Source organism: Malus sylvestris, chromosome 11 (assembly GCF_916048215.2).
Source record: "Malus sylvestris chromosome 11, drMalSylv7.2, whole genome shotgun sequence".
NCBI classification, from domain to species: domain Eukaryota; kingdom Viridiplantae; phylum Streptophyta; class Magnoliopsida; order Rosales; family Rosaceae; genus Malus; species Malus sylvestris.
In genome coordinates, this window is record NC_062270.1 from 15,118,301 (window position 1) to 15,138,731 (window position 20,431).

The 20,431-nt window shown below is 37.0% G+C and overlaps 2 protein-coding genes and 1 non-coding gene across 3 annotated transcripts; 2 read left to right on the top strand and 1 right to left on the bottom strand.

The window, feature by feature from the left end:
* Positions 1-578: 578 nt before the first annotated feature.
* LOC126590259 (uncharacterized) lies at positions 579-2,010 on the bottom strand. The gene is made up of 4 exons (XM_050255757.1): positions 1,965-2,010; positions 1,739-1,923; positions 1,095-1,646; positions 579-1,037 (listed from the first exon to the last, which is right to left on the bottom strand). The coding sequence occupies exons 1-4, from the start codon at positions 2,008-2,010 to the stop codon at positions 579-581; spliced, it is 1,242 nt and encodes a 413-aa protein (XP_050111714.1).
* A 132-nt stretch (positions 2,011-2,142) lies between these two features.
* Positions 2,143-2,247, top strand: LOC126591660 (small nucleolar RNA R71). Its single transcript, XR_007612475.1, has one exon. It is a non-coding gene; the product is annotated as a small nucleolar RNA R71 (small nucleolar RNA).
* Positions 2,248-9,629: 7,382 nt separating this feature from the next.
* Positions 9,630-10,394, top strand: LOC126590260 (uncharacterized). The gene has a single exon (XM_050255758.1). The coding sequence runs from the start codon at positions 9,630-9,632 to the stop codon at positions 10,392-10,394; it is 765 nt and encodes a 254-aa protein (XP_050111715.1).
* The last annotated feature ends 10,037 nt before the right edge of the window (positions 10,395-20,431 follow it).

Sequence of the window (20,431 nt, forward strand, 5' to 3'; positions counted from 1 at the left end):
ATCTAGAAATTTAACTAATAATATAAAAAAATCAAACGAAAAATAAAATAAGGAAAGAGTTTAGAAAAATTGGTTTGCCTCCCAACAAGCGCTTTATTTTAAGTCTGTAGCTAGACGTCGCAGAAGTCCGGTGGTTAGATCACTGGTTCCTTCAAAGTTAAAGACTCACTTGCACCAAATTTCCTAATGCATGGTTTTAGTTGATATTTCTTGACCTTGAGCAAACAACCTCTGCCCTCTGGTTCAATGTCCACGTTACCGTTTTGAAAAACCTGCTTAACCATATAAGGGCCTTTCCACCGAGATTCTTGTCTCCCTGGAACTAACTTGAAATTGGTGTTCAACAACCACACCTTTTTACCAGGCTGTATTTTCTTAACATTTGGGCTGCCTGGCAAATTTTCATGTTTTTTCTTAATATTAATCGGCTGGTCATCATGTAGCACCATTTGCTGCTGTGGTTTAGGACTTATGCAATCACGAGTCAAATTCGGAGGCTTTATGAACAGATGGTCAGTTGATGATCTGCTCATAAACTCGGCACTTGATAAACCATCCAATGCATCAACACGCATGCATTATTGCTTATCACCTGAATGTATGCTTGCTTCAAACAACCTAAAAACAACTGTTTGATCTTCGACCCAAAATGTTAGTGTTCCGGCTTCAACATCAATAAGAGTCCGGGCTGTTGCTAAAAATAGGCGGCCCAAAATGATGGGTGTTGTCAAATCCTTATCCATGTCCAACATCATAAAATCAGCTGGTAAATACAAATTGTTAACCTTCACAATAACATCTTCAATGATCCCTCTAGGATGGGTAATTGAACGGTCAGCCAATTGAATAATGTTGGAGGTTGGCTTTAGCTCTCCTTCACCTAAACGTTTAAAAACAGAATAAGGCATTAAGTTTACACTAGCACCCAAATCAATTAAAGCACTACTAAAATCACAATTTCTAATGGTGCAAGAGATAGTAAAACTCCCTGGATCTTTTTTCTTTGGGGGCAACTTGTGTAATAGAACTGCACCGCACTGTTCTGTAAGAATCACTTTTTCAAAATCAATGAGCTTATTTTTCTTTGTACAAACGTCCTTCAAAAACTTGGCATAAGATAGAATGTTCTTTATTGCATCAATTAATGGAAGATTAATTTGAACTTTAGCCAAAGTTTTCATAAAATCTGTCAACTGTTGATCTTTAGCTTTAGGCTTCAATCTTTCAGGATAAGGCATTGGAGGCTCATAAACACGTTCTGTAGTTTTTGTGGTAGCTTCTGCAGTATTTTCAGATCTGTCTTGTGGCTGCCCAGAAATTGCAGAATCTGCAAAAATTGCAGATTTAGTTTGGGGCTGTTCTGCGGCCCGCGAATTTCCAGCAGAATTTTCATGTCTGTTGTCATAACTTATGCCAAACCGTAAAGTCCGTACAGCATTGCATTCTTCTCGACCTCTTGGATTAGGTACTGTTTGACTAGGAAATGTACCCGGTGCTCTTTCTGAAACCTGCAAAGCAATCTGGCCAATTTGTTTTTCCATGTTTTTCATTGCTGCTTGTAGATTTTGAATTTCTTGAGTGGTAGTATTTGCTAATTTTTCAATTGCAACCTCCCAAGCAGCCTTAGGTGCAGCAGGTTGCTGCACCTGCTGTTGAAATTGAGGTCTAGAGTGCTGATCTTTGTCCCACTTTAAATTAGGATGATCTTTCCAACCTAGAAATTGTTAAATGTATTAACCTGCTTTGCTGTAAAATCTGGACAAACATCTCTATGTGGGCAGCTCATAAAATCATAAGTTATCATGTTACAAATGCTGCAGGCAGCTTGTAAGGGCTGCTGTACAGCAACCTGTGAACCTGGTATTCTTTGTAATAACATGTCAAAATTTGCATCAAGCCTTTTCTCCATTTTTTCAATTTGTGCTGTAACATATGGAGAACTGTTAGACATCTCAAAAACAGACCTAGATTGTGCTGCTCAACTGCCCACAGTTGTGTATCTGCTGCCATTTTTTCAAATAACAAACAAGCCTCTTGTGCATTTTTATCTTTGTACGAACCTCCGCATGAAGCGTTGACAAGAGTTTTTGTAGTCATATTCAACCCTCTGAAAAATATATGCATTTGATCAGTACTGTTAATACCAGAATGTGGACATTTTCTAATCAACTCTTTGAACCGCTCCCATGCCTCATGAAACTCTTCATTTGGTTTTTGGGCAAAAGATAAAATATGAGTTCTCATGTCAAGCGTCTTTGAAGCAAGATAATACTTGTTTAAAAAAAATTCACTAAGTTGGGCCCAAGTACTAATGTTACCAGATGGGAGTGTGAGGAGTCATCTTCTTGCTTGATCTTTTAGAGTGTATGGAAACAAACGCAGCTTAATAGATTCGGCTGAGAATCCCCTCACCAAAATATTTTTGCATCCCATTAAAAATTCTGCAATATGCATGTTTGGATCGTCAAATGATAACCCATGAAATGTAGGTAGAATATTCAACATGTGCTGCTTTATTTCAAATGTAGACCCTTCCTCCACTGCCGGATAAGTAATGCAACTTGGTATATTTGTGGTATGGGCTGTTAAAGATTCACCCAAAGGCTGACCTGCCTCTGGAATTACAAATGCCATTTTTTTCTTTACTGTGCAGGTCCCCAGAAAATAAAGGTTGCAGAAAAGTCTCCTGTAGTGACGGAACCCACTGCAAATGTTGCTCCCGGCGTCCTATCCGTATCATTTGCTCAAGTTCTGGATCAAATGGAATCAATTTCTGCACTGTTGAACGGGTGTTGATCATGCACAGATTTCAACAATCTGCACTGTTGTACTGTTGTAATATGTAAAAATAAAAATAAAATAAAAACGAAAGTTAAATAAAAAAAAATTTATATGTATAAACAGCAATAATTAATTGAAAATTTGATTAGTAGGAATTATTTTAAATAATCCCCAACAACAGCGCCATTTTCTTGATAGGGATTTTACTACTCATGTGAATACGATAAAAACTCCTATAATACTTGCAAGAATCACAAGGTTGTTGTAGTATAAATGGATCTCGCAAGGTCGTTCTCCACAGGGATTATTAAATAATTCAAAGCAAACCAAATTCCAATTAATTATTGTTTGGTAGAAATTGAGATGATTGATTTTATAGCCAACTTAAATTAAAAACGAAATTAATTAATAAAAATAAGACAATCTGCAATATTAAAAACTAGAAGGAAAAGAAAACAGTTTTGGGATAAATCAAATTAAGAAAACACTAGGGTTCCACCATCACCTAGCAATCCTATGAACTTTTACCAATTACTTATAATCTATACATGCCACTTTGAATGTTAGATTTTCCTAATTCATATTCTACTTGGAACCTCCAACATAGAACGTATATCTAACATGCAACCCGTCCGGATGTTCGGATCAAATCTGAACATGAAAGACTCATTATGCTTTATGAAAACTCTTTGAAAAACCATGCAACCCTTAAGACGTGGTATTCATCCTAAGTGAAATTACAATTATTAATCACAAGAAGCCAGCGTCAATTTCAAGGAACCTTCCGACCAAAATTGCATCAAATTACTTTTCTAAAGATCCTAATGGTGATCAGGCATTAAGACAATTAGATAGTTTTTATCCTGCTGATTAACAATTCAAAGTATGCATGCAATCAATCATAAGCAATTAAATAAAAATCACATACTCATGCTAAGACTCAAGGTTTCGCCCTAGCAATAGAAATTAGTTACGCATATTCATAATTGAAATCATAGAAAATATTATTAAGAAAAGGATTGAAAACACCTTCAAGTAGAAAATCTCCAAAACCCTAGCAATTCTCTCTGTCTCTAAAATTGCATAAAATAAAGCGTAGTGAAAAACTGTAGACAGCCAAGCAATATATCTGCTAAGCCCCCTCACAAACCCTAAAAACAGGTCCTTTATTCCCCCTAGGAAACTAAAATTAATAATCAAATAAAATAGGAAACATAACCCTAAATTAAATGGTAAAATTCACCTAAAATCTGAACAGCCACGTTTTGGACCCATAAGCTGCTCCAAAACTGGCCCAATATAGCTGGATTCAATGTTTGGAATATTCTGAACACTTCTCCAGAAGGCCACAAACTCATCCGAGGTCATCTTGGGCTCTAAAAACTCAATTTAAGCCCAGAAACGTCATTTTCCAGCACCGCACACTGCTCCTTTATTTTATCGCCAGAAAATAACCGCTTGATGGAAAAATCCCAAATTTTGATAAAATCAAGCTAAGTAACTCACGAACGTCCTCTAACTAGAATTACTCCAAAATTCGTCCATTTGATCCTGTTTTGCTCCAGAGGAAGTCGAAAGTCCTATATTGAAAATACAATTCAAAGTATCAAAATTCTTCCAAAATATTAATCAAAATATACTCAAATTAGGGTAAAATATATAATATAAAATCTACTCATCAGCGGCCCCTCATTCCAACTTCCATCAACCACAAAATCCATTTCTCTTCTCCTTTTATTTTTATTCAAAATTAATTCAATGATTTATATTTTCAATTAATTGAACTGGAAGTTTTGACACACCCCAACCTAGATTGACCTAGATTGGGGCGTGCTGGCTATCATGTGAGAGTGACGTAACCATGTGCACAATGCGGAAGCAATAATGATATGGAGAAATACGAGTGAATAAAAACCAAACTACTAAAGTACTAGCTAAGATAAGGTGTTAGTACAAGATTAAGTGTGAAATACATAATCAGAGCATAAATAGCCTAAGTGCAACCCGACTGGACAAGTACTAATTATACAACACCCACGGGTGATCCTACATTTGTGATGTTCTATCATACCACTGTTGAAATCCTCGTGAGCCACCAAAGCACTTCTACCTAAAACCTGGAGGGGCGCAAAACAAAAAGTGTGAGTGGGCAAAAACAAAGCTTTTCAAAATCATTTCATTTCTCAAAAGTTCTAACCCCTCGCCGTAAAACCTGTATAATTTCCTAGAAAATAATATGTGCTAAAACATAAATTATGCTCAGGATGAAAATCTATATAAATATACCATGCCCAAGTATCTCAATGAAATGCCATAAGTAATCCAGTTAAAATATATCAATGCCAGATATCATATCAGCCGGATCCACCTAATGTTACCTGTACGGCTAAATATATAGCTCATAACCAATCTCAATCATATCAAATCCTGCACACGAGTCGGAACCACCTAAAGTCGTATGTACGACAAGACTAGGTGTAAAATAAATATGCTCTAGTGCTACAATCACGTGAAGGCTGCGCGAATGATCGAGGATCACCTACGAATCGGAACCACCTAAAGTGGTCTGTACGACAAGCCTGTGCACCTAACTTGGATCCAAGGTGAGCATATGGTGCGAGAGGTGAACATCACGTGAATGATTGTGCCCTAACACTGGGTTACAGGTTTATGAGCTCTCAATGCATCACATCATAACTCGCATAACTAAAGCAATCATGTATCTTTAATTTATGAACTTACCTAGCACTTACATGTGCGTCTGCATCACCAATCATAAATATATGCAACTACTAATGCATAAATAAAATAGGCAGATACTTTGCATGGCATTTCAAAACGTATAATCATTCAAATTCATTTTCTGGAAAAATCTCAAGCATATAGGTATATAAGGAAAACCAAAGCCCACTCACTAGTATGTCGAAGGTTCGTAGCCCTCGAGCCTCGATTGATGGCACTCATCCTCCGGATAGGTCTCACCTATATGCGAAATAACTAAATAAATATTATTTAAAGCACATACACAAAACTAGGAAATAACTTCTCATACATTGCTCAAACGGGGTATTTGAATATACCACCATGACCTACTCAAACTCAGGAACATCCCCATATTTTTAGAAAAAATTTCTCACCATCCACGCGCCCCCACGGCGGCTAAACCCTAACTGAAACTTAACTACCGTTTGGAATATTTCGTTAAAACCTTAACAGAATTTAACAGCGTTACATGACGCCGTTAGAATATTCTGTCAGACTTGACAGAATATTCCCCTTCGTCTTCATTTGTTCACCGGAGACCGTCGCCAGCGCAGCTACGATCGTCGGTTTCTGGAAAAACTTTAAAACTTCATATCTTCTCCATTTCTTAACCAAAATTCATGAAATTTGTCTCAAAATGAAACTTAGAGTAAGTAGAACATATTCTTACCACTTTCGAGCCTTGAAATCCATGGAATCTCACCAGAGAAACCTCGATAATCCAGCCAAATTTGAAACTCGCCAAAACACTCCAACTTTCTTCCCCAAGCTTCGTGAAGACGTCCTAAAACTCCCTAGGACCTTAAAACTCGAAGAAAAGGCCACGATCATGACTGCATGAATAGTGACCCAAATCGGGAATTTCTGGGTTCTCAGGTTTCCAGGGTTTTCACGTCTAACCACCACCACCATTCGACTCCTAAGCTCACAAGGAACACGAAAACAGGCTCCTCGACCTCGATCCGTGAAGAAATGGTCTGGTTAAGGTTTGTCAGTACAGTTGTACGAACTTTCAAAAAAATCCGAGAAAATAAGAGAAAGAAATGTCAACGGGAGTTTGGGTGTGTGTGTGTGGTCTAGTTTGGGCTACCAACCAAAACAAACAAAACTCTCTTTTCTAATTTGGTCCAAACACTTAGGAAAAAATTTAATTGGTCCACAACCAAAACCTAAACCACACAACACCACAAACATTCAAGGGTACTTTAGTCTGTTCACACCACCAATAAAAATCATTCGGGACGGGTTGTGACAAGTTTGGATTGGTCTAATATGTGGTAAATAATTGAGGAAGGGAAGCAATTGTTTGTGTTGTGATGACTAATCTCCAGGTGAGAGTCCCTGCTTCCTAATTTATTTTCATGGACACTCATACAATGAGTTTTTATTTTGATGCCTTAGTATTTGTTTTATTTTCTCTTTTACTTATGATACTAATTGATTGCTAGTCACACAAGTTTCGTAATGAGAACAACTTGCGTGACATAAGCATACGACAATCATAACATTTTTCATCAATATTATTATAATAATATGTATAAGTTTTTTAAGGACTTAAAATATTAAAATACGGAAATGCATGTTCAATGTACCTCTAACAGTGTTTAATTGTTAGAAAGAAAAAAATTATGCTAAATTTCTATTTTAATTTTCAACTAGTTAAAAATCCATGACGGGTAAAAAAAGGGGTAAAATGAGTAAAAAACGGATAAACAGTTACGGTTAAATGGGTACGCAGTTATGAATATGATTAACCGTTTATATAATTACCGAACGGGTAAACGGTTATGCAGGTAAGAGTTTAAACAATTATGGGTAAACAACCGCGGTTACCTGCCTACCATAACTGTTGTCCATCCCTAATCTCACCAGCTGCAATTTCAAAAGGAGCACAAGTGAAGCTACTCTCTACACCAAGTTTGATGAAGAAGGTGGTTTAATCATTGTTTCAATATATGTTGATAACATTGTGTACACTAGTAGTAGTAAAAGATTACTCGATAAGTTCAAAAGATAGATGATGCAGATGTATGAAATGTCTGATTTAGGCTTACTTCACCATTTCTTAGGAATGGGAATTTTGCAGACTGAGAGTGGTGTGTTTATTCACCAAACCAAGTATGCAAAATCATTACTTGTGAAGTTTGGCCTTGAAGATTATAAATATGTGTCTATTCCTCTACCTACTGTGATAAGCTCAAGAAGATAGATGGAAGTGAATTGGCTGATGAAAGCATGTACAGAAAAATTGTAGGCAGTCTATTGTATTTGATAGCAACTAGACCAGATCTAATATATGCTGCTAGTTTGTTGTCAAGGTTCACGAACAGTCCCACAAAGAAACATTTTGGAGTTGCAAGGAGAGTTTTGAGATGTGTGCAGGGTACAATAAGTTATGGTATTGAGTACATAAAAGACAAAGCTACAATCTTTGTAGGATTATGTGATGTTGATTGGGCAGGAAGTGAAGATGATTGTAGAAATACCTCAAGCTATGCCTTTATTTTTGGTAGTGGTGTCTTCTCTTGGGCTTCTGTGAAGTATAACATAGTTGCTCTATCAAATGCAGAAGGAGAGTATGTCTAAGCAACAGAAGCCACAGCTCAATCCATTTGGTTAAGGTTTGTACTTGATGATTTTGGGGAAATGCAAGTTGATGCAACACCCTTGTTCTGTGATAATATGGCTGCAATCTCTATGGTGAAGAACCCTATCTTCCACCAGAAAACTAGACACATAAATAAGAAGTTTTACTTCATAAAGGAAGCATTACAAGAATAAGTGATTGATGTGAAGTTCTGCAGAAGTGAAGAACAACTCGTAGATATCTTTACTAAGGCATTGTCTAGAGAAAGATTCAACTACTTGAGACTCAAGCTTGGAGTGAAACCAGTGAACAGCTTAGGAGAGGCTGTTGAGAATTAAGCTCCTCACAAGGTTTGAAATCAACCTGCAGATGTTGAATCCTGCAAATGAACTTGCAAAGATGAAGAAAGTTTCTATTTTTAGTAATAGCCGTTATGTTTAAATGTCCAACAGCTAGTTTAAGTTACAATTTCGGGAAAGATGAATAGCTATGTTTGTTCTTATCTCTTGAATGTACTTTGTTTCTAGATCCATTCCCAAGTGGAAGGACCACAGCTCCTGATGCTCTAGAGGCTGAGATTGATCCCTGAAATATAGGATCTCTCCAAGCGTCTATATGCTAGGGTTTTGATGAATGAAACACTATGAAATTTTACTCTCTCGCTCTAGCCTCTCTACAATATTGTTCTTCGAATCCCTATTTTTCAAAAGCTAAAACCTTAAAAAATTAACACAAAAATATCATGGCCTGGTACCATTCCATCACGAAAATCAAAGTCACAAAAGCATAGATATAGAAGCAGTCTCCAATTCACTTAGCAGTAGTGAACTTATTATAAAGCACCAAATACAAAACTAAACAAGTCATAACCTGTTTATAAAAAGATACTAAGTTCAGTTCTAGGGAACATATTTCACAGCCGATATAAAGAAACATATGATCTTCCAAAGAAACCCTCCTAAAAGCCCGAACGAAGAACCAGCTCTCTACTTACGGCGCTTTTTGGTATCATAAGGAGCAATAATAGTGCGTTCCACCTGTTAGTTGATTAAGGTCTAAACTGTATTTTCCTTACTTTAGCATGTGTAAATAAATCAGTTTGTGATCAAGGGCTGAGATTAGATGATATTGTGCTAGGCTTGGATGTAAACATGTGTCAAGATCTCATAGGGTCTTGTAATGAATGGTATGATGAGCTCATAGGCTCACGTAGCTTCTCTCTCCCTAGTAGTCATGTAAATGTTGAGGAAAGAAGGAATATATGCAGGAGAGCATTCTTTGGCTCTCACTGAGATATTTTGAGAACACTATCTGTCTTTTCATTTTCTCTCTAAAACCTCTTCTTCTTATACACATTTCTAAATACATCACTGCATAACAGGAATTCCAACATGGTATCCAGAGCCTAGGTTCGATTTCGGACTGGGCGTTGAATTCTGTGAAAGTGTGTGAGAGAATCCAACGTGAAATCTCTCCATTTCATTCCGATTCAAGCTAAATGGATGGATCTGGAAGCGGTGATTTACGAGCTCCCGTTTTTTATGGAACGGAGTTCGAGTTCTGGAAAGTGAGAATGGTCACCATTTTCAAATCGTATGGGATATGGAAATTGGTTGACAAAGGGATTGTTATTCCAAAATCGAAGAAGAAAGGAGAAAAGAAGAAAACAAAGAAGGAGAAAGACGAGGAAGATTCATCCTCATCGGATGATGATGAAGGAGATGATGACGAGTTGGACGTACACATGGAAGATCAGCTCATGAAAGATGCTAAGGCACTGGGCATTATTCAGAGTGCTGTCTCGAAGGAGATCTTCCCTCGAATCGTGAATCAAGAGACCTCAAAGGGTGCCTGGGATCTACTCCAGGAGGAGTTTCGCGGCGATGAACAGGCAAGATCCGTTAAACTTCAAAGTTTACGTCGTGAATTTGAGTATATGAGAATGAAGGAGAATGAATCTCTATCTGTCTATCTTACTAGACTATTTGAATTAATTAATCAAATGAAATCTTATGGTGAGAACCTCACTCATCAAAGAGAAGTTCAAAAGGTTTTGATTAGTTTGTCCAGTAAATATGATCCAATCTGTGTTGTGGTTGAAAGAACTTCTGATTTGAATACTGTGACTGTGCAAGAAGTGGTAGGATCTCTTAAGAGTTATGAGCTTAGATTGAGTAGACATGTTGATGAAATTACAAGCACAGAGCATGCTTTCTCCAGTATGGGTCTTGTACCTAAAGCACAGAATAGGCCACTCACATAGGGAAATCACAGTAAGGGAAAGAAGAATTGGAAGTCTATGTCTAGGAAATGGGAAAACAACACTCGACAGCCTGAGAGACAGGGTGAGATCACTGAGGGTGTTAAACAAAAGTGCAAGATCTGTGATAAGGCTCATCATGGAGAGTGTTGGTTCAAAGGAAAACCTAAGTGTCATAACTGCAACAGATTTGGACATGTAGTGAGAGATTGTCACCAGCCAAAGAAAAATCATACTGCAAATTATTTGAATCATGTTCAAGATAATGCAATGATGTTTTATGCCTGTCATAAGGCCTCTGTGCAAGAAAATAGAGGAGTTTGGTATCTGGACAGTGGTTGCAGTAACCACATGACCAGTACTGAATCATTGCTGATCAATATTGACAGAAGTATAAGGTGTAAGGTGAAAATGGGCACAGGGGAATTGGTTGACTCAGTTGGCAAAGGCACACTGATTGTGGAGACCAAAAGAGGCACTCGGTTCATACCAGAAGTAATGATTGTACCTGGTTTGGATGAAAATCTTCTCAGTGTAGGACAAATGGTTGAACATGGCTATTGGTTGTTGTTTGGTAATTTCATGGCCTGCATATTTGGAGATCGTGAACTGCAAGATCATATAGCCACTGTGAAAATGAAGGGAAATAGATGCTTTCCACTAATGTTTAATCATGTGGATCATATTGTAGCAAATATTGCTACCACTGAAGGTAACACATGGAAATGGCACAGAAGATTTGGGCACCTAAACTATGACAGCCTGAGAATGCTACAAGAAATGAGTATGGTGTATGGTCTGCCATATCTAAAGGAGTACAATCAGGTGTGTGAAGGGTGTGCTACTGGAAAGGCTCACAGAGAGGCTTTTAGCAAAGAACAGAAATGGAGAGCAAAGTTGCCCTTAGAACTTGTACACACAGATGTGTGTGGACCCATGAGTGAGACACTTGGAGGTAGCAGGTATTTTCTCACCTTCATAGATGACAAGTCCAGAATGTGTTGGGTCTATTTTCTGAAGTGCAAATCTGAGGTATTCAGAATTTTTAAAATGTTCAAGGCCATGACTGAATTACAAACTGGTTACAAACTGAAAAAAAATCAGAAGTGACAAATGAGGAGAGTACACATCTCTAGAATTTGAAAAATTTTGTGAAGATGTTGGTATTGAAAAGCAACTCACTGTTGCTTATTCTCCCCAGCAAAATGGTATTGCTGAGAGGAAGAATCGTACCATAGTTGAGATGGCAAGAACCATGCTCTATGAAAAAAAATTACCACTCAAGTTCTGGGGTGAAGCAGTTCACACTGCTGTCTACTTGCTTAACAGGTGTCCTACCAAAGCACTAGAGAACAAGACTCCTTTTGAAGAATTCTGTGGTAGAAAACCAGGGGTAAAACACTTGAGAATTTTTTGTTCTGTTTGCTACACTCATGTGCCAACCCAGTTAAGACAGAAACTGGATGAAACTGGACAGAAAGGTGTATTTGTTGGATATGGGACAAGAGAAAAGGGTTACAGGGTGTATGATCTGAAACACAACAAGATCATTGTCTCAAGGAGTGTTATTTTTTATGAAGATGCTGCTCTTAATTGGGAGAATATGGAAACTGTGCATTTCTCAGTACCTTTCTCAGAAGCTAATGAGGGTATAAGCATAACTGAGATAGAAAATGGTGTGTGTGAAGAAACTAATATTAGTTCCTCTGGTTTATCTTGCCCAAATACAAGAAGTGAGTATGTTTCCAGTGTATACAATGATGCTCCTAACACTGTGAATATGGAGAGTGAAATTCCACTCACAGAAACTTATGACAACACACCAAAGAAGTGGAGAGATCTGAATGAAGTGTTTGCTCAGTGTAGACTCAGTGTCATTGAACCTGAGAATTACTTTGAAGCTTCTCAAGATGAAGCTTGGAAGAAAGCAATGGATGAGGAGATTACTATGATTGAGAAGAATGACACTTGGAGATTGGTTGATAGACCAAGTGACAAACCAATTGTTGGAGTAAAATGGATCTTCAAAACCAAATTGAATTTGGATGGCACTGTACAAAAACACAAGGCAAGATTAGTTGCCAAAGGGTACACTCAAAAGCCCGGAATTGATTTTAATGAGACATTTGCACCTGTGGCTAGATTGGACACTATAAGAACACTCATTGCTTTGGCAGCACAGAAAGGGTGGAAACTGTACCAGTTAGATGTAAAGTCTGCTTTCCTGAATGGGATCCTTGAAGAGGAAGTGTATACAGATCAGCCAGATGGATATATTGTCAAGGGAGAAGAACACAAAGTATATAAGTTAAGAAAGGCCCTGTACGGTCTAAAGCAAGCTCCCAGAGCTTGGTACAGCAATATTGATACTCATTTGCTGCAAAGTGGATTTAAAAAAAGTCCAAGTGAGGCCACCTTATATGTGAAACATGTGGATGGACAGGGAACTCTGATTGTCTCTATATATGTGGATGACATAGTTTATACTGGAAGCTGTTTAGAAATGATTGAAGAGTTCAAATGTGATATGATGAACAAGTATGAGATGTCCGACTTAGGCTTGTTGCATCATTTTCTTGGAATTGGAGTAATCCAACAAGAAGGGAGTATCTTTATTCACCAGAAAAAGTATGCACTGAGTTTACTGGACAGATTTGGTTTAAAGAGCTGCAAGTCTGTCTCAATACCTTTACCTCCCACGGATAAGCTAAGGAAAGGTGATGGGAGTGAAGCTGCAGATGAAGAATTGTATAGGAAAATTGTTGGCAGCCTTCTATACTTAACTGCAACAAGGCCTGATATCTTGTACTCAGCATGTGTACTTGCCAGGTACATGCACTGTCCTTCCATCAAACATCTTGGCACTGCAAGGAGGATCCTCAGATATGTGCAGGGAACTGTTGACTATGGAATTAAGTATGAAAAGGGAAATGCAGCTCTACTCATAGGATTTTGTGACAGTGATTGGAGTGGAGATGAAGATGACATGAAGTCCACATCAGGGTATGCTTTCAGCTTTGGCAGTGGTGCATTTTCTTGGGCTTCTGTAAAGCAACAGAGTGTTGCACTCTCAACTGCTGAAGCCGAGTATATGAGTGCTTCAGAAGCCACCACTCAAGCTACATGGCTGAGATTTGTGCTGCATGATTTTGGTGAAGAATTGATCGAACCAACTCCTTTGATGTGTGATAACACATCAGCAATTGCAATGTCAAAGAATCCGGTATTCCATCAGAGGTCTAAACATATCAAGAGGAAGTTTCATTTCATCAGAGATGCAATTCAGGAAGGAACAATTGACCTGCAATACTGCAAAAGTGAGGAGCAACTAGCTGACATTTTCACCAAAGCACTTGCTAAAGACAGGTTCTGTGCTCTGAGGGATAAGCTTGGGGTAATCTCAGTTAAGACCTTAGAAGGGAGTGTTAGTTGATTAAGGTCTAAACTGTATTTTCCTTACTTTAGCATGTGTAAATAAATCAGTTTGTGATCAAGGGCTGAGATTAGATGATATTGTGCTAGGCTTGGATGTAAACATGTGTCAAGATCTCATAGGGTCTTGTAATGAATGGTATGATGAGCTCATAGGCTCACGTAGCTTCTCTCTCCCTAGTAGTCATGTAAATGTTGAGGAAAGAAGGAATATATGCAGGAGAGCATTCTTTGGCTCTCACTGAGATATTTTGAGAACACTATCTGTCTTTTCATTTTCTCTCTAAAACCTCTTCTTCTTATACACATTTCTAAATACATCACTGCATAACAGGAATTCCAACACCACCTGTACCCAGTATATGTCCAGAGTATATTTGGAAAATAAAAAGAAGAGAGAAATAAGCATATGACGACATAATGAATGGAAGAAATCACCACTGAAATATTTAGTAATATAGTGTATTCATGCTGGAAATGAGCAACAACTCTAATTTTTTTTCCTTGTGCAAATAATTAAAAATAAAAATCCGCATGTTCATAAGTTGTTAGAAAGTGCTAAAGCTCAAATATTATTTTTTTTCCTGGCAACAGGTTCTCTATTAACCCAAGAATTTGATGAAGCTTTTCCCTCAAGTAAATATATTCACGCTTGACCACGTCAAAGTCTGAAAAAAACCTAAAAGCATAGCATTTGTTGAAATAGTGTTAATAGAGACGATTTGTATAAATCTGAGTGAATTGCGAAGGTTGTTCAGTGGTATTCTTTCTATTCACCCTAAACCTAAACCTTTCAAAACCCTGCCTTATTTTTTGTCATAGAATTGCATCCAGTCCTATTTTCCCACATGGAAATGAAGGGCATATGGAGTGCTTTAAATTTTAAGGATTACAACTGTATGATGTGGACACAAGTAATTTCATTTATAGCAGCTTGGTGATGAGAGAAAAAAATCATACTTTTCCTTATTATAGGCAAGACTTGATTCTCGGAGCTCACTACAAGCAGCAGCCACCCGGCAACCACACTGTAACTCCAAATGCAGCAAACATATCAATATATACTAAGTAGAAAAGTAGATATATAATCGAGCATCCCTTGGAGCTCCTAATGAGAATAATACTAATATATAGTACTAAAATGCAGAAACAATCAATAGATGGAAGTAATATCTTCTACATCATGAAAGAAACTCCATTCCCATAATACTGTGGCTTTCCTTTGTCACATTTAAAACTTGACTACCAATTTCTCTCTTGTTGATAATAAACCATTTATTTAATGTCTGCTTATATTATTGATACCCAGGATTAGAAATAGACTTTATGAAGTATAATATTCACTGCGGGTCTCAATTAAAAAAACATTTCGAGACTGAAGAAATAAGTGTTCGCTATCCCACATCGGTGGGGAAAAGAAAAATGATGAGTTTAACTATGATTACTCCACTCTAACTAATATCGAGGCATTTTGTGATAAAACTTCACACCTTACGGATTGGGTAGGTAGTAATTATCAAGTTGATGATAGTATCGGTGTCGTTAGAGTAGGTCCCCGCCTTGATCTAAAATTCTAACAATAAGTCCTGGCATGCTTCTTAGAGAAGAAACATAGAAGTGAATGAGTATTTGTGAGGTGAGTAATCAAGATGCTAAAAATATCAGTTTCAAATGAGTCAGAACTTTTAGTATCCAACGTGATAGATGCTGCCGTACGTAGCTTAGCAGGGCATCCAGTCTCAAGGCAGCAAGGGTCTAAGGGATTTTCATAGAACGTATGGATGACAGGAAATGGATATAGATGAATGTCATGCAGGTGGAGCCAGAAACTCCTCCCAAAGGGGCCTTTAAGATATATAAAAAAAATTAAATTAAATATAGCAATATAATTAATTGAAACAAAAATTAAGATCTTTTTTTGGCATGAAAAAAATTTATAGAACAAGAGTAATGAGCTTTAAAATTTTTATGAAGAATTTACTATTAAGATGATTCTATTATAAGAGTAGAATTTGTTTACGAGCTTTAATAAAATGAAAAAAAATAAAAAAGGAAGATTCGAAGAAAAATTTAAGGTCATAACTCAAAATTATTGCTATGAGATTTTACCCTTGTTTTATATGAACTGACAGAAAAAGAAATTAGTTTTTATATGGTAAAAAAGAAGGCTAATTATAAGTTTGGTTTTATGAACTAACAGAAAAAGAAACCTGTTTTTATATTGTTTAGCTTAAAAATAAAAAATAAATAATAATAAATAAATAAATAATAAAAGAAAGAGAAAACTAGGTTTTATATGGTTTAGCTTTAAAAAAAATTAAAAAATAAAAATAAATAAAAAAAAAGAGAGAGAAGACAATTAGTTTCAAAAAACCAAAATGGGTTGTTGACAAACACGTTTCGCACCCATGAGGAGATGGTATAGAGTGGCACGCGCACAGTAAAGAGTGGCACGCTCGCACACAAATTTCAGAATGGACCTAAGCCTAGCCTGGCCTCCATGTGGTTCCACCCCTTGGTTGTAATCATTTTTATTTGTATACATTCTATGAGTATGCATATGGAAGCCTGATCTAATCTTGTCAATAAGTTGAATAAATGATGAGTCTGCATATTCCGCGCTTGAGCATGAATAGATTAGATAAATCTTCATCTTGCCTCGTGTTGACTTCTTCACTAGATTTCTTATTTAGCACCTTATTTCAAAGTTTTTTCAAATATGCACGCTGTCAAAGATGATCAAACGTAGGAAAAGTTTACTAATAATTGCTAACTATCAAGGCACCATTGCTAAGATGTTTGTTTTTGTGTATGACATGGGATTCATGCTACATATCCAACAGAGTGCCTAGATGAAACATTGCTTTCAAAATTCTGTCTTACATAGACTTATTCATCCCTAGTATTGGTTTCATCTGTTTAACATTTATAAGATCTGTTGGTTAGGAATTTTTCTTGTTTCAATGTAAATAACCTTTGTAAATTAGCATTACCATTATTTGTCAGAAAAGTTCTCATTACCTAAAACAATCTATCATTAGGTAAAATTTGAAGTGATAACTGAAAAATCTAGTGAGTATGCCATGCACGTCGCATGTTATTACCAATTCTCCATTTTGGACGTAAATGAACATGCGTGGAGATCACATTCGTCCAAATGTAGAAATGGAAGGAGTGCAAAGTGATATCACCTGTCAATTTTTACGTTGCTTCCTATATTTACACTTCGGAAGAATGTGATCGATCTCCATGCCACGTTCATTTACATCCAAAATGGAAAATTGGTAGCCGACAATATCTTCTAACGGTTATACAAGCAATGTGCATGGATTTTTCAGTTATCACATCCAAATTTTACCTAGTGATAGATTGTTATAGGTAATGCTAACTTTTCTGACCAAAAAAAGGTAATGCTAACTTACAAAGGTACATGCCTTGCCTATTTATGTAGAAATTAAACAAGAAAAGTTAACCAACAAAATCTTCTAAATGTTTAAACAGATGCAACCGATACTGCAGATGAATAAGTCTACGTAAAGAGAATTTCTAAAGCAGTGTTTCGTTTAGGCACTCTGTTGGATATGCAGCATCAATCATTGTTTCGTTTAGGCACTCTATTGGATGTGTAGCATCAATCTCATATGTCATATACAAAAGAAAGCATCTTTGCAGTTCTGCCTTGATCATTGATGGTCTTACGACATAGGTGTATAAAATTCACACATTTCTTGACTGAAATACATGTAAATAGGCAGAAATCTCAGATGCAATCAGCAATAATATTACCTTGCGCTAATTCCCTTGAGCTTGTGCGTAAGGTCTGTAACCTTAGGATGGTTGAGAACAGGTTTGCTCCTAAAACTGAATTCTCCCAAATCAGTAAATATGTATTGGCAATAATTAAACTTAAAAAGCAATTAATTGAAACCTTTGAAGAAAAATACAGTTTTCTTTCAAGTCCTTCTATGCCATAGTCAGCATCACGAATGAACATGGCTATTACTTCCACAGCCAAACCAGGAGTTTCCTTGTCTAACTCTTTCAGTTGATCAAAGCGGTCGTCCAATATACCCTGCCAGAAACATGGCGATTAGTTAGTCCGTAAATTAATACGATCCTTTTTTGTCTGTTGAGAAAAAAATGTTAACTGTTACTCCATAAACAATAATCACCCTAAAAACAAGTGACCAGCCCAACCAAATACTAACCCTACGGACCTACGGTGAAGGGGAAAACAATTTGATGCAACACCTAAAATAGAGATTCTGTGAAATTTCATAATAATAAAAAATGGGTAACGTTTAGGAATTACCATTTTCAACCATATTTCTTGGGTTTATTTTGTGGCATTGTGATAAAGTTAATTACTTCACTATAGAGACACACCCCATCCAAAAAAAACCTACAAAAATTAACAAAGCCATCGCAGGCTTCTATGTTTCCCTCCTCCTTCATCAAACCAAACAGATTTGTTACACCCAAGTCTTCAGCATTACATGCAAATCAATCAGAAACATGAACAGACATTTAGACGTATAACGCTCACCAAATTTCAAAAAGGAGTTTTTAAAAAACCAAAATTAATTAAATAATTAAGGATTTCTAAAAGACAAGCTAATTAGCATTTAAGAAAAGAAAAGGAAAGAAGGAGTGAGCTCACCTGTATTAACACTAGTGTATATATCGTAAAGAAGAATAGAAGAAACACTCAGAGAAAAGAAGGAAAGTTTAGAGAGAGAAGTAAAAGGAATTCTTGTATATTCAATCATATTATCACAAATGGTCTGTATACAATGGTTATATACCAACCATCCATATTACAACAATGACTATAATACCCTCTGGTAGTTTTACTTCTAACTAATTCTGTTTCCAACTAACTCCCAATTGTAACTAACTCAACTTCTTACAATATAACCACTCTCACTCTCTTGTTATATCTAATACTCCCCCCTCAAACCGTGCTGAGATCTTCACAGCAGGGTTTGACTGACGTAAACTGCGGAGATGATGAACTGGGAATCTCTATATGAAGATTCCTACAATGCTTGAGATACACAGGGCTATGTAAACCTTTAGTAAGCACATCTGCAACCTGATCTTCTGTTGGGACATATTGAACCATCAAATCTCCTTTTTGGACCCTTTCTCGAACAAAATGATAGTCGGTATCTAAATGCTTAATCCGAGAATGAAAAACTGGATTAGAGCATAAGGCTAAGGCAGACAGATTATCACAATGTAATATAGGGGGAGTAGATATAAACTGATGAACATCCTTAAGTAGTGAACGAATCCAGAAAATATCAGCAGCACAGTGAGCAAGGGCTTTGTACTCTGCTTCCGTAGAACTTCGAGAGACTGTGGATTGCTTCTTAGATTGCCATGAGATGGGGTTGGATCCCAGATATACAACATATCCAGTAATAGATCTCCGTGTGTTAATATCAGCTGCCCAATCAGAATCTGAAAAGGCTGAGATATGAAACTCATCGAACTTTGTATACCGTAACCCACACTCCAATGTACCATGCAAGTAACGGAGTATTCGTTTCACAAGATGCATATGTAAATCAGTCGGACTTGTCATGTATTGACATACTACATTCACTGCATGTGAGATGTCTGGTCTTGTAAAAGTAAGATACTGTAAAGCACATACTAAGCTGCGATAGTGAGAGGGGTTTGATAACAAGGTTCCTTCAGTTGTAAGTAACTGAGAATGAGGCTTCGAAGGAGTTGATGTGGATTTACAATTGTCCATTCCAGCTTTCTTCAATAATTCCTTGGCATATTTCGACTGATTGACAAATAATGAGCCATCGGAACTATACTGAATTTGTAGCCCGAGAAAATATGTTAACATTCCCATGTCTTTGAGATCAAAAACTTCTACAAGCTGTGTAACAACTGATTGAATCTTTGTAATAGATGACCCCGTGAGGATAATATCATCCACATATAGTAAGAGAAGTATCACATCTCCTTTGTCAACCTTCACAAATAGACTGGAATCAGATAAGGACGTTTTGAACCCCAATGCTGGTAAAAAACTTGTAAATTTAGAATTCCACACTCTAGGCGCTTGTTTTAAGCCATAAAGTGACTTAATCAACTTGCACACATGGTGTGGATGTTTAGAATTCACAAAACCCTGAGGTTGCTTCATATAAACCTCTTCCTCAAGGTCGCCATGCAAGAATGCATTTTTAACATCAAGTTGTCTTAACTGCCAGTTGAACTGAGTTGCCAAAGACAAAATAAGTCTCACAGTTGTATGTCGAACAACCGGGCTGAATGTTTCTGAATAATCTAATTCTTGTTCTTGACTGAACCCTTGTGCAACTAACCGTGCCTTGTACCGAGACACTGTCCCATCAGGATTTCTCTTCACTTTATAAACCCACTTACTTCCAATTATACCCCTATCTAAAGGAGGAGGAACCAGTTTCCAAGTTCCCTGTGACTGTAAAGCATCAAACTCTTCCTGCATTGCATTCTGCCACTGTATAACACTAGAAGCAGCTTTGAAAGTCTTAGGTTCATCAATATCCTGTGTATCAGCAAGAAGTGAGAAACCACATATGTTTGTCCCAAATATATCCTCA